General features: G+C 37.3%; 1 protein-coding gene across 2 annotated transcripts in view; it reads right to left on the reverse strand.

Moving 5' to 3' along the window:
• The window catches only part of SLC12A2 (solute carrier family 12 member 2), a 63,520-nt gene that overhangs the window by 27,492 nt on the left and 22,696 nt on the right, over positions 1-13,332 (reverse strand). For both annotated transcript variants that reach the window (XM_075020848.1, XM_075020849.1), the window contains exons 5-10: positions 11,659-11,798; positions 9,942-10,052; positions 6,828-6,936; positions 6,254-6,381; positions 6,081-6,165; positions 1,850-1,998 (exon numbers count right to left, since the gene is read on the reverse strand). In XM_075020848.1, the coding sequence (XP_074876949.1) occupies positions 1,850-1,998; positions 6,081-6,165; positions 6,254-6,381; positions 6,828-6,936; positions 9,942-10,052; positions 11,659-11,798 (722 nt within the window). The remainder of the gene's footprint in view (positions 1-1,849; positions 1,999-6,080; positions 6,166-6,253; positions 6,382-6,827; positions 6,937-9,941; positions 10,053-11,658; positions 11,799-13,332) is intronic.

Consider the following 13,332-nt stretch of genomic DNA (forward strand, 5'->3'; position numbering starts at 1 on the left):
AGGCTGTGCACACAAGTAAGCTGGCACTTTCAACCTCAGAACCTGCATGCTAACAAGCTGTAAGACAAATACAACAATCTTTGCTCACTTTAGGGATTAATTTATGTTTGTGAAGTATTTATTCTCAGTTATTCAACCTACAGAAAGAAGTTATGTTTGTATGAAGAGCTTGAGGTATATAAGCCTGGAGCCGCCCCCAGCCCCCCCAACACACTGTGACTTGCATATGTAAAAAAAAATAAAAATCTCCTTATAGCTACTATTCAGAGCTACTAAGTTGAGGGCAGTTCAGTTACAAAATGGACAACGGTTTCCCTACAGGCAGACAGCCTCTCATGCAAACGATTTCCTACTGACATCTTCTGAGAATCAGACTCTTCCCAGAGATGCACAGCAAAAGCTGTGAGGATGAGAGAAAAAACAAACAGCAAGGGAAAGTCCAACTGGGTATTAGAAGAACAAAATTCCACAGAGAAGGTGGCTAAGCACTGAAGCAGGTTGCCCAGAGATGCTGTGCAGTCTCCATGATGAAGTTTCAAAACCCCAACAAAAAGGGGGGCGTAAGGGACACTGCTTTCTCTGTGCAGCCCCTGGCCTTGAAAGTGACTTTTGCTATTCAGAACCCACTGGTTTTTCTACAGAGAGAAGCAAGAATAATTTGGGAAATTGAAGTACTCTTTCAACCAAATGCTAAGAAACTAGAACATTAATGACTAACTTACTAGAAGTACAATCAACATCTATGGCTAAGCAACCTTACCAAAGTTATGACTTAAAGAAAAAGATATAATCAGAGGAAACCAGTACTACACCATTCTCGGCTGTACATTTGATGATACACTGGGCTCTTTCGAGCTTGAACAAATAAGGAAAGTCTTCAAATTTTGCAGAATAATTATTTGCACAAGAGCAACTCTGATGTTTCTAAATACAGGCTTTTTCTAAACCAGAACAAAGAAACACCACATAGATACTCAAATTGTTCCACTATGAAAATCTATTTTACTCTAATAGAATGGTCTGCACTGCAACATTATTTCAGCACGTACAAAATCGGTTTTCCACCCAGCTTTGCAGGTAAGGCTCTCAGCCTAACATGTAAGTAGTACATATAAGGAGTACACGTACTACATGTAATTCTGATCAAAACCCACAAACCAGACACCTTTTTCATTAGTGGATTTCAGCTTAATCTCTAGTCAACTTTCTGTAGGCCTATTAGAAAAATTCAATCGGCAATAAGTATGTTTCCCTTGACTTCTTTCAAACCCTTACCAATGGTTCATGGATATCTCAATTACCTGTGAAGTGTAAGTTAAGACTATGAATTACCCCATGACTTCTAGAGAATTTTTAAATACAGTAACATCAGGTTTTATGAAAATTCACAACATTCTTAACATTAAAGAGGATACTGTGACAAATAGGTAAAACATTTTTTTAAAAGTCAGCATATTTTTTAAGCAACTTAAGAAATTAAGGAACGAGTTATTGACAGAGGCTACCTATGATTACTATGCATCACTATTGAACAATGAGTACTTCTATCCACATCACTGAATGATGACATTCAGACATCTAAAGAAAGTAGCAGTCCTACCACCAAACCTAAGCAGTTTACTCAGAAGAAGAGTAAATATTTATACCACCTGTATATAAACACCCAAAAGTTTTTAACATAGTTACCTTATTCTTCTACATACTAGCTAGAGTGTACCACTTCACTATTCCAGATAAACCTTGTACTTATGGAGATGGGCATTTTTAGCCTATGATTTTTCTTAATACGCAATTCAAACAAAGAACAAACACAAAAGCCAATAAACAGTTTTAGGAGAAAGTTTTATACCTGGAAATTGTTCATCAGCCCATACTGACACCCTGTCTGACAGGATGAGAAATCATAGTTTAATTTGCAAGCTGCAGTAGTGCAATTTGTCAGCTCAGTAACAATCGTGTTATTAAGGTTCCCTGTGGCATCTCGAACAACACAGGAACCTAGAATGGACATAGTCACAAAAAAACAGGCATTAACAGATTGAACCTGAACTTAAGGACACATGTCAAGCTCAATTCCCTTTTTATGTAAGCATATTCTCACAGAGCAACATTAAAATATGGCATTTACATTTTTAACAAATTTCAGTATTAAGCACATCTTCACTATGAAGAACAAATACAAACAAGTAAACTAATTGTTCTCTTGCCTGAGATGACCTTCAGTTTTTGAATAAATCAAGAGTCTAATAAGAAAAGGAAAGTTTTAGCACAGAGGAAAACAATGTCAACAGACTTGCAGAAGTTTAACAGCACAGTTTTAGCTCAACATATCATTTCTCTGAATCATGAGTTTCCGCATAGCTCTTTAATTGAAGTTAGTATTATGCACCATCACTTGACTTTATAGTTTCTCTTTTTGTCAGCTTTCTTAGAGGAGTGCATTTTTGTAGTGTATGTACAGATGTATGTAGACAGATGTGCACAGTGTTGCAGTTGTTTGTTTTCCAGTCAATACAACCCAGGCATTCAAAAAAACTAAGTAGTTTGTCATGAAAGCCTGCTGCAAGCCATTTTCCAATGCTTAAACAGGCCACCTCCTATGCTACTGTGGTATTTCAAGTTGGTTTCTTGGTGAAAAACAAAGCCACACAGTCCCATTCCTACCACATTTTTTTATAATTAGGTTTATCTCTTAAACTGCTGTCTTCAATTCATCTATGATTGTTTGTAATTTCACTGGTCAAGAAAATGCTGAAGACACAGCATTTCAGCCCTTACGTACTAAGAAAAACTGAAAAGTACGAAAAAGCCTGCAAATCTTCTACTTCAAGGGTTTTTGTCTCATAAAGGACAAAACAAACCAGAGCACACTAAATATTATTTAACATTCTATGGTTTAATAGTTGAGGTAGTCAAATTGTTTGGACACCAGCAAATATTTCCAGGAACAGGAATTAAATAATGAGTGGAGAAGAGGAAAGGGAAGTCTACAGAGTGGTAGCCAATAGAATTCCCTTAATTTGGTCTTTTACGAACTTGAATGACACGGAGGTCCTGGGAGCAGAACCATGTAACTACTGAGGATTTAAATAACTTCCTTGCAAACTAAGGAGGAGGGCACAGATATGCTGCAAGCTTAAGTTTCTCCAATAACAGTCCCTGTTACCTATGTAATTTGTTTCTCATTGGGGAAATGAATTCCTAAATACCTATACCATATTTAGATTGCTTCCAAGCCACTAGAACTTGATTAACAATCCACAATAACACCTGGTCCTGGTAGGTAGACATTATTTAATCCTTCCATTTTTCAGATTTATTTTTCAGTTACTTATTAGGCCCAATTGGTTAAATTTCAGTAAAAGCTTCCTATATTGATCACCCGACTTATGCTTTTCTTGCGGGTGCATGGAAGGGCTGAGGTTTTTTGTTGCTGTTGTTTTGTTTTAAATGGGATTAAAAGTTCTGTATGAGGAAAAGTTTCTTCTCTTCCACTACACAAGTATTCAGCCCAGCCATTCAAGCAGTATGTAATGGATGTGACAATATACTTACTAGTTGAACTATTTGTAGATAACATTTTGTTGGTAATAGATGGCAGTGGCAGACCCATTAAGCTGAGCAACCCATTAAATAGCTACAGTGCACTATCACATCCCTCCTCTTCCTCATTCCCTTTTTCACAGTTTAGATCCAACTGGCTGGCAGGTCTTTCACACATGGAATCAAAGTATGACAGAAAGGGACAATGGCACCATGAACAAACTTAATGTGAGCCTTACTATGACAGAATGCAGAACAGAAGTGAGCTGGGCAAGCTCCATTCTCAGCAGAAGATACTTAGATATAAGTCCAGACATTTTATTTAACCCTCATTCAGAAAAGTTTTATTTATTTCTAAGATTCTGGCAATATTTTCCCCAAGAACCTTTAGGTCTTCTTTCCTGTAAAAACAGGATTTCACCTTTTCATAGGCATTTATAAGCATGTTCCTGCCAAAGTAAAATAAGGTTTTGCCATGCTATAAGCCTGAGAAGGTTAACGGACCATCTATACCAAGTTATCTCCTAGCTACATACAACCAGCAAGAATTCTAGAGATACTACCCTGAGTGCTTCAGACTGCAGTTGGGAGTGCTTAACTTGTCCAGTGCTACAAGCAGCTACAGTTAGGTTCTCATTAATTGTTTTACTTCCCGGTGTATAGAAAGCACACCTGAACCCTACTCTGAAGTTTGGGGTTTTTATTAAAGCTTCCCTTGGTTTTAAAGCAATAAATGTTATTCTTTGAAATATCTTTCAAGAATTTTGATATAAAAGTTGCTTATGCAATCATCATCCTGCCACCTGCACATCTGCATTAGTCCCTTGCTAAAATATGAAACTGCACACTTTCTCCTCACAGCTGTTTCTTTTTGAAATAGGCTGCCTAGCTCTAGCAGTAGGACTAGTTATTCTCCTCTTCTAAGCCTTCTCTACTCAGTTTCTTAACCCTCTTACTTACTGCAGAGCATGCAAATACTGAGCTAAATTCAGAATGTCATCTCCCACTTGAGACATGATTACTCAGTGACATTTACCAGCCCCTTCAAAGTTTTAATGACTTCCTTATCACTAGTCTGAAGACTTACAGTGGGGAATAGTGTGTGGGGAAAAGAATAAAAGTATTTGTATTTGTCTGATTCCTGACCCAATGCCTCAAAAAAAGCTGAATTTCACTCATGCCATAATTTCTGACTTCTGCAATAGCACCGGCCTTTTCTAACTAGCAGAATTCTAAGTGTAAGTTATAGGAGGCAACTAAGGCAGGACATTTCTGATGCATCAAACAATTTCATGTTCAGTTGGTTTTGCAAACTGTTCCTTTTGCAATATGAAAAATGAGGTTTTTCATGTTTGAAAGATGATCAAAGTATTCCATTAACAAATTAATATTAATGAGCATTTTGCTCTCATGTAGGTTCAAGTTCTAAAGTATTCAAATTTGGTAGCAGAGGTCTATGAGGTCAATCTAATTAGGAAATAAGTGTAGGTCATTACGCTGCATAAAGCACAATCACTACAGAGCAACTATTTGGCAGAGCTACAGTACAATGTAAGCCAACAGAGGCAGACTAGCAAGATTTGTATCTTTGGAAAGGAAGTATCATTAGTGGCAAGATCATTGGTACTCCTATAAATGAGAATTTCATTCAAAATGCAGCACAGCTAAGATAAGGCAAGGTTTTTCCAACAAGAAAACTGATTACTGCTGCCAGAAACTAATTTATGTGACATGAATAAAAACATTTCCAATCATGGGCAAGAAATATGCAAGATATGATTACATCTTATGTTCTTAAGGTTCCTAGAATAGAATTATGTTATGGGAGGGAAAAATCTGGTTGATGATTAGTGCTCTAGAGCAAAATTGATAGAGCGACAAACCCCAAGGCAACTTCTAGAGAATTTCAAGCCACTGTGCGGTGAGGAAGACCAGAAAAAGAGCTTATACAAGACTCAGACCAGTCTATGATTGTTTTTCCTCTTTTCACATGAAAATAAAACTACAGACGACGTTTCTGAACACAGTAACACTTCTGAAAGTGGGCTGGCCAGATGAAGGTACCACTCATTCTCCTCCCTCTACTGGGGAATTACTGCTTATGCACCCTCACCAAAGAGCTGTTTGATCATCCCACAGTTCACTTCAGATAAGTAGCTGACTACCATCAGGTGTTTGTTCAGTGAGTATTTTCTGAAAACACACTTTTCTAATCCATGGATTATCCCACTGCTAAATTGTAAATCTTTCAGTATAAATAACTGCAACAAATGAGGAAACATCCATGTTAAGTCTTTTGTCATCTTTAGTCTGAAGCAGCCACTAGTCTTCGGAAAAATATCACTCATTTTAGGAAATTATAAAATGAGCTTGAAATTGAACCTCCAGCAATAAAAATTAGAAACCTCTGGCTATTATTTTCCCATGCGTGAAAGTCAATTACATAATGACTTTACATAATGAATTACACAAACTGTATCAAAACACACCCTCAGAATGAGTGTGAAAGGATAAAGTTAAAAACATGCTCTATTTACCTACAGATACTGCAATTCCTATGTAAACCAGTGTAGTAATTAAGATGGCCAACAGCGTTCCTTTAGGTATGGCTGACTGAGGATCCTGAAAGAAAAATGGCAGTAGACATTGATGACAGTGATAAATGTACACTCAAGTGTTTGTGAACAGTATTTGCTAATTCACTACTCACCGCAAGATCACCTGAGATATTTGCACCAGCAAGTATGCCAGTTGCAGCAGGGAAGAAAATAGCAAATACAGAAAAGAAAGTTTCCTCGTGTCGGAAATCCGGTCCAAAATTCTCCATAAATATTTCAGCTGTAGAAGAAGATTTAAGTCTATCAATACGCATATAGAAACTACAGTATTAGCCCATTCTAGCCATTATTAGCTCCATGAAAAAGCCAAAGGCACAGCTGTATGACCTTCTAAAAATTAGGCGTAGAACATTTAAGTCCTAATTCATCACTTCGACTCAAAATAAAAGTCAACATAGTAAACATAAATAGCCTTTAAAACCAGAAAAAGTACTTAAGAGTATTATCCAGCTTTCTTAAAATTTAATATAATTGATACTAAGCAGGTAGGACCAAGTTTTGGCCCAATAGCTTTAAGAAACAGTACTGCAGAAGTTTGAAAGAATCAGGAAAAAAATCTCTATAGTTAAATAGGACTATGAGCTATTTTAGATGTTTAACTTAATTATGACAGCATGTCTCCTCTTTGTGAAGATATTATTTACAATTCTAACTGTTCCAACATACCTTTATAACCAAAGAAACCTTTAGGCTTCTTGCTGTCCAAAGGAATAAATGTTCCTATGACAAAGTCTCCAATAGCAAGTATAAGGATCACCAGTAAGACTATCTGTGCCTGAAACATAATGATTCCAGTCAGACAGAAGAACTTGCTCTTTTTCAGTTTCAAGCTTCAAAGTTGTTTTCTAAAAAGTCAGTATTTACTTGATTCCAAATTCAGTTTAGCCTTCTCTGTTTTCCACAAATAAATAAGGCAAGCTGGAGAGAACATGTACCAGGATTTTACAAAGAAATAAGAATAATTTGTAAGTTTAACCTCCATTCAAAAGAGAATTTATTACTGTAACTCTCAAAATTATACTTCTAAAGACAAAATACTTAAAAGAACTATCTTCTTTACAAGCCTTCCAGGAGGAATGGATTTGAGTAGATTGAAGAAATTCACAAGAAAAAAGCTAAATGCACACAAATGCTAGGAGTATTGCCTTCTTAACCATGATCATAATACTTTGCCTTATACTTTAGTATGTGGTATTTACTTCACTAAGAATTTGTTTACATCAGGAATCAAAGAGCTTTTGTTTGCTATTTTATGCAACAGACTACATTCTCAACCCTTATTTATGAAATTAAATTGCAGACTACCACAATTACTTGTTAATTTCCAGTTTTCTGGAGACTTCTTTCATTACAACCTAAATTTTTAGCCACTGTTCAATAGAACTATTATAAGCCCTACACTTGGAACAAGAAGTACTTTAAACCATCCAATGCCTCAGAAGTGTGAGCAAAGATAAATCTAAGCATTGAAGAGATGGTTCAGGTTTCACATTTAAATAAGCAACGACACTGTCCTGTTATCTTTTGTGTTATTTGATTCCTTATAAAGGCATATGCCAGTGGCTCAGGGAAAGCTGTTAGTAGTTTGACTTTTTTTCAGACCTGGGATCAGAACTTAATATGCAATAGCACTGTGGCATTGCTGATTGTTACAGAACAGTTTTCAGCTCACACAGCCTCGCAAGAAAACAGGGTAGTACAGTAATAAACAGAGCATGACAGCCAAGAGCAGAGTTAGAAGACTACCTGAAGAAACCAGTTTGTGCATCATATTTAGATCTCCCCTTTGCCAAGCCTAGAGAATAGGTAAGAGGTGTAAGGATGCAGCTGGGTACTTACAAAAGTCTTCAATAAGCCCAGAGAATTCAACATGAAGTTACCACAGAGCAATTGCCACAAGCAGATTTATCCAGTAACAAACCTAGGCTTCTCCCTGAAGCTAAGAGCATTTTCTTACTATCTTCCTTACATTCAAAAGTCTCAGACAAAGAAAGGGCTCCTAAGACTTCAACACAAGGAGCTGAGTCGTAAGAGATCATAAACTCTGAAAACCCATTTTTTAAGCAGGCTTCCCAGGTATCCCAGTCTCTCTTAGCTTTTAGATCTACTTCAGAGGCATTATTATAGATTCCCCTTGTCCCATTTTCCAAGGCATTCTCTAAGTCATGGGGAAGGAATAGGAGAACATTGTAGATACTTTAATCAGGAGGGAAGTATTAGTGTTTTGCTATGCTAAGCTGTTAACCCACATGAAGTGCTTGTCTGACAGGTTCAGTTGCTTACTATCACTCCTACCTGCCTTCTTCCATGATGCAAAAAGCAAGTCAACAAGCCTTGATTTTTGCATTGAGCACAGGATTTTTGAAAGCTACCTATTTCCTAGTAAGGACAATGCTGCAGTGATACCACAGTTCAGGTTTGATATAGAAACTTTAAACAACAGGGATATTTCTATGCAAGCTATTGTTACAGAATTGCTCACGCTACAGAGCAAAACCAAAGTATTTCTTGTGACTTTAAGTGACAGTGGCCAAAGGGTTAGTAACAGTTTATTCAAAGGAAAAACTAAACGGTTGAGATTGAGGACAGTATTGTTCAAAGTCAGATGCATAAAGCTATCACTACAAATTGAAGTTACAGACAGTGAACGACTACCTGAGAAAGGTAAAACAATTTTTACAGAAGTGTGCTGTTCGATTTAGAAGTACATGCCAACATTAGTTTCTGTAGATTCTTTTCTCCCTGTGGTAGATCCAAGTAATGCAACTGATCTTCACTTCCTTTTTCTACAAACTATATTTCTAGGGCTGGAAGCAACAATGAGAAAAAACCCTCTCTCGTTTTGATTATGAATATCATCATCATCTTGATGCAGGAGCTTAAGAAACTGTTATAACACTTACATGAAGAAGCTCCTTCAGCTGCCTCTCGCTGCAGAAAATAGGAGCTACTGTGAACCAAATATCAAATGGGAAGGGAGACCAAGTGAGGCTCTTCTCAATTATTTTTGAGCATACTATGGACACATATTCAGAAAAAGCCTACCAGGTACAGGAAAAACAGTGAGCAAGCTACACTGCTAGTGATGCAGAGCAGAAAACTAATGCTGCAACCTCTGTATTAAGGTATCCTATGATCTGTACATGTTTGTTTCCACAACCACAGTTGACCTAAGACTGCAGCCACAGCAAGATGAGGAAAGTAGGTTCCCCCTTCTACATGTTCATTACCACCAATGTTCACAACCCTCCTCAATGCTGGGCCTAGTGACTGCGTCACACTGTCTGGCTGTTTCCAAGTGAAAACAAAACCAGAAAAGAGTGGAAGGGAAGATAAGAATACTGGTTTTGAGTTAGCAGAAACTACATAACTTTAGATTGGCTTCAGGTCCAGCCCTGTATTTTTTATCCACAGAGCTCATGTGAAGTTCCCAGTTAGGGAAAATTTCTATGCTAATGCTCTTACGTTCTCCTGTTGTGCTGTAGTTGGCCAGAAGAGGGTAATACCGCTAACCTACTTGACAGTGTCGTTAAGAGTAGATTATGCTGGTTTTTAGTTTCTCACAGATGCTTAAGCATCCAGTAGAGCAAAGCGGTATAACGTCTGAAATGCAGCTAGACAGAGCTATTACATAAAAACTGCCCACTGACTGATTTTTAACATACCATGCATGCAATACTGAGTGCACTAAAAATCTTAAAAATAAATCAAACAGCTGAGGTGGAAAACGGAATCAAAATTATGAAGCAGAGAATAAAAGGAAAGGTGATAGTTCCTTACTTTTGCTTCCCATTCCATTCCAGCAACAGAAATACCCAGCAATATAACCACTGTGATAGCCCCTATGATTCTGATATCATTCATTTCATCAATCATCAACGTTCCATTTTCCTAACAAAACAAACAAAACAATACACAGTCATATACTTTATCAAGTACTTATCTTCCCCACTACAGAACAGCATTTTATTGACTGTAATTTATTAATGGAGTTAACCTCTATACCACAAATTTACCCATTTTACATTCCCTGTATGGACACAAGTAATTTGGTTTTTGCCTTGATTTAAATTACTCAATCTTCCAAATGGAAATGATCGTTCCTATTCATAGCCTACACCCAGAGAGAACAGCTTGTCTTCAACTGCCAGGGAATCAGATTTATCAGCAAGGCAAATGCTACCATCTTGCACCAAAATACATGTATTTTACCTGTTGTTCACTATTAATTCTTTTAAGGTATTCCAAACTTCTTCCCATCTACAAAACGTATGGTTGAATTCTTCTCAGTATTACATTTAATCAAAATATTACACTTAATAAAAAAATCCAACAGAAAAATAATACTTGGTTGTGTTTAACTTAAGGAATTGTTTTTAATAAGCAGAACTCCTTTGAAAATGAGCTTAATATAAATGACTATCATTTACAAGGAACAGTTCACTAGTAAGAAAGTCAGCATTAAAAACTTGATGATTCTGCATCATGTACCTGTAGTGCCACTCTTCTCCTCAACAGCCACCTTGGACTTTAACACAAATTATACATTTTATTTTTTCAGGGAGGTAAACAGTATGGGAAGTTTCCATTTGACACCAACGGTAATTTGTTTTTTACCAAAAAGCTACTGAATTACAGTAGTATTTTACTGATAGATCAGTAGTAACCTTGTACCTCATTCCATGTCTTTGAGCTGGTCAAGGCAAGCCCTGGTATCAATACAGGCTGGGGGATGAAGGGATTGAGAGCAGCCCTGCCCAGAAGGACTTGGGGGTACTGGTGGATGAAAAGCTGCACATGAGCTGGCAATGTGCACTCACAGCCCACAAAGCCAACCGTATCCTGGGCTGCGTGAAAAGAAACGTGACCAGCAGGTCAACGGAGGTGATTCTGTCCCTCTACTCTGCTCCCGTGAGACCCCACCTGGAGTCTGTGTTCAGCTCTGGAGTCCTCAGTACAAGAAAGACATGGACCTGTTTGAGTGGGTCCAGAGGAGGGTCACAAAAATGATCACAGGGATGGAACACCTCTCCTATGAGGAAACGCTGAGAGAATTGGGGTTGTTTAGCCTGGAGAAGAGAAGGCTCCAGGGAGATCTTGTTGCAGCCTTTCAATACTTAAGGGGACTTACAAGAAAGATGGGTACAGACTTTTTAATAGGGCTTGTAGCAACAGGACAACAGGCAATGGTTTTAAAATAAAAGAGGGTAGATTCAGACTAGATATAAGAAATTTTTTTACGACGAGGGTGGTGAAACACTGGAACAGGTTGGCCAGGGAGGTTGTAGATGCCCCATCCCTGGAAACATTCAAGGTCAGGTTGGACGGGGCTTTGAGCAACCTCATTTAGTTGAAGATGTCTCTTGCAGGGGGGTTGGACTAGATGACCTTTAAAGGTCCCTTCCAACCCAAACCATTCTATGATTCTATGATTAGATGACAGCTCAAACTTGCATAAAGGACAGTCTAATCAATAGAACTACTATCATCCATTTACCTTGAGCAGCTCCACAACTGTCTCTGCAAAGCCAACAACATACATTGCTACTGCAACAGCATTGGCAAATGCAAAAATCAGACCTATGGCACCACCAAACTCTGGTCCCAGACTTCTGGAAATTAAGTAATATGCTCCTCCTGAAAGAAAAAACGGAAAAGACAAGAAAAACACTATGTGAAAGAGCCCAAGAATAGACAGTCACCAGCAATTTAAAGTTTACACGAACAAGATGCTATTTATTCTTTCATCTTCCCCGATGTATTAGAAAATAACCCAAAACTCAGTATTTTAGGAACAGGCATGATGAATTTTCAGGAATACATTTCAAGTTTTTAAAAGACACCATTTGGAAATAATCACCTGACTCATGCACCACACCATATTATTCAGCTACGCAACCAATTCTGTGGTTAAAAAACAAACTGTGAAACACAAGCAGCGGTGTTCCTGGGCTTTTTATTTCAAACTACTTAAAGTATTTGTGCATAGTTCTACTATTACACATTTTCATTAGCTATAGCTCAAGAAACTGGCAAATTAGACTAATAAACCCACTCAATTTCCAAACCTCCATGACCTGTTTCTTAAAGCTCTGTTAAAGGAATTTTCTGCCCTCCAATAGGACTCAAAACAATCACAAGGCTGCTCTATTTTTCAGAACCTATTATTTGTATTTTTGAGCTTGACAAATACAACATCTCAAACTCCACATGTGACAAATAGAAAACTGAGTATCTACAGCATTAGAGAAGAGTAAAATTTTAAAAATGTGGCAAAGGCACATTCCTCCAATTTAAGGCTAAGCTTTCTAGAAGCAACAAAATCCTCCAGCTCCAGACTGAAGTAATGGAGTGCATATTAAAAAGTTGCAACAGGAAATCCTTAATTTCACTGCTTTACAGTTCTTGTGCAAAATATATGTAGGTATCCAGCTTTAACATAATTTGTAAATAAGAACGTTAACATATGAAAAACATTACTGTAATATAAGATTTTCATAGGAACAACTGTCATTTTATGCTACAGTTCTTCCCATTCTGCACATCAAATTTTCTAATGAAGTCTTATTTTGCAAGAGTGGCTTTAAAATAAAAAAAAAAAAAAAGAAAGGCTCTTATACGAACAGGAAAATCCGATATGTATAGTGCAATTTAAAAACAGAAAGGGCATTTAGAAACTAAGCTTGACATAATGCTAAGATTCATAGGTGATCCTTCCCATTGGGTCTGTTTACTTTGTGATAGTGAGGTTTTTCTCTTCATTCTTAACCAAGAGAATTTTATAAGCTCCTATTTTAATTCCACCACATTTTCTACTAGTAGCAGTCTTGTAATGTCACGAAGCAGTTTCAGCATGTCAAAGGCACCAGCCACTTACAAAACTACTTCATACGAATTGCTGACAACAGCACACAAACCGTGAAAGAGAATGAAAACCATCACCCTCAAGGAAGCTGGAGATAATCAAGAGTTTGGAGAATTTCTTTTGTCTTCAAAAAAAAATCGTGATAGAACAAGAACATGTCCTTTTGTATGCTCTCATATACATAAAGCTTATCCTTTTATAGGATGTATTTTTTCATTACTAAGTTTTATTTCAGGACATGAACACATACAAGCACACATGCACACCCTTAACCAACCAGATGCCGGAGAATATTAAGACGCTATT

Source organism: Buteo buteo, chromosome Z (assembly GCF_964188355.1).
Source record: "Buteo buteo chromosome Z, bButBut1.hap1.1, whole genome shotgun sequence".
NCBI lineage: Eukaryota > Metazoa > Chordata > Aves > Accipitriformes > Accipitridae > Buteo > Buteo buteo.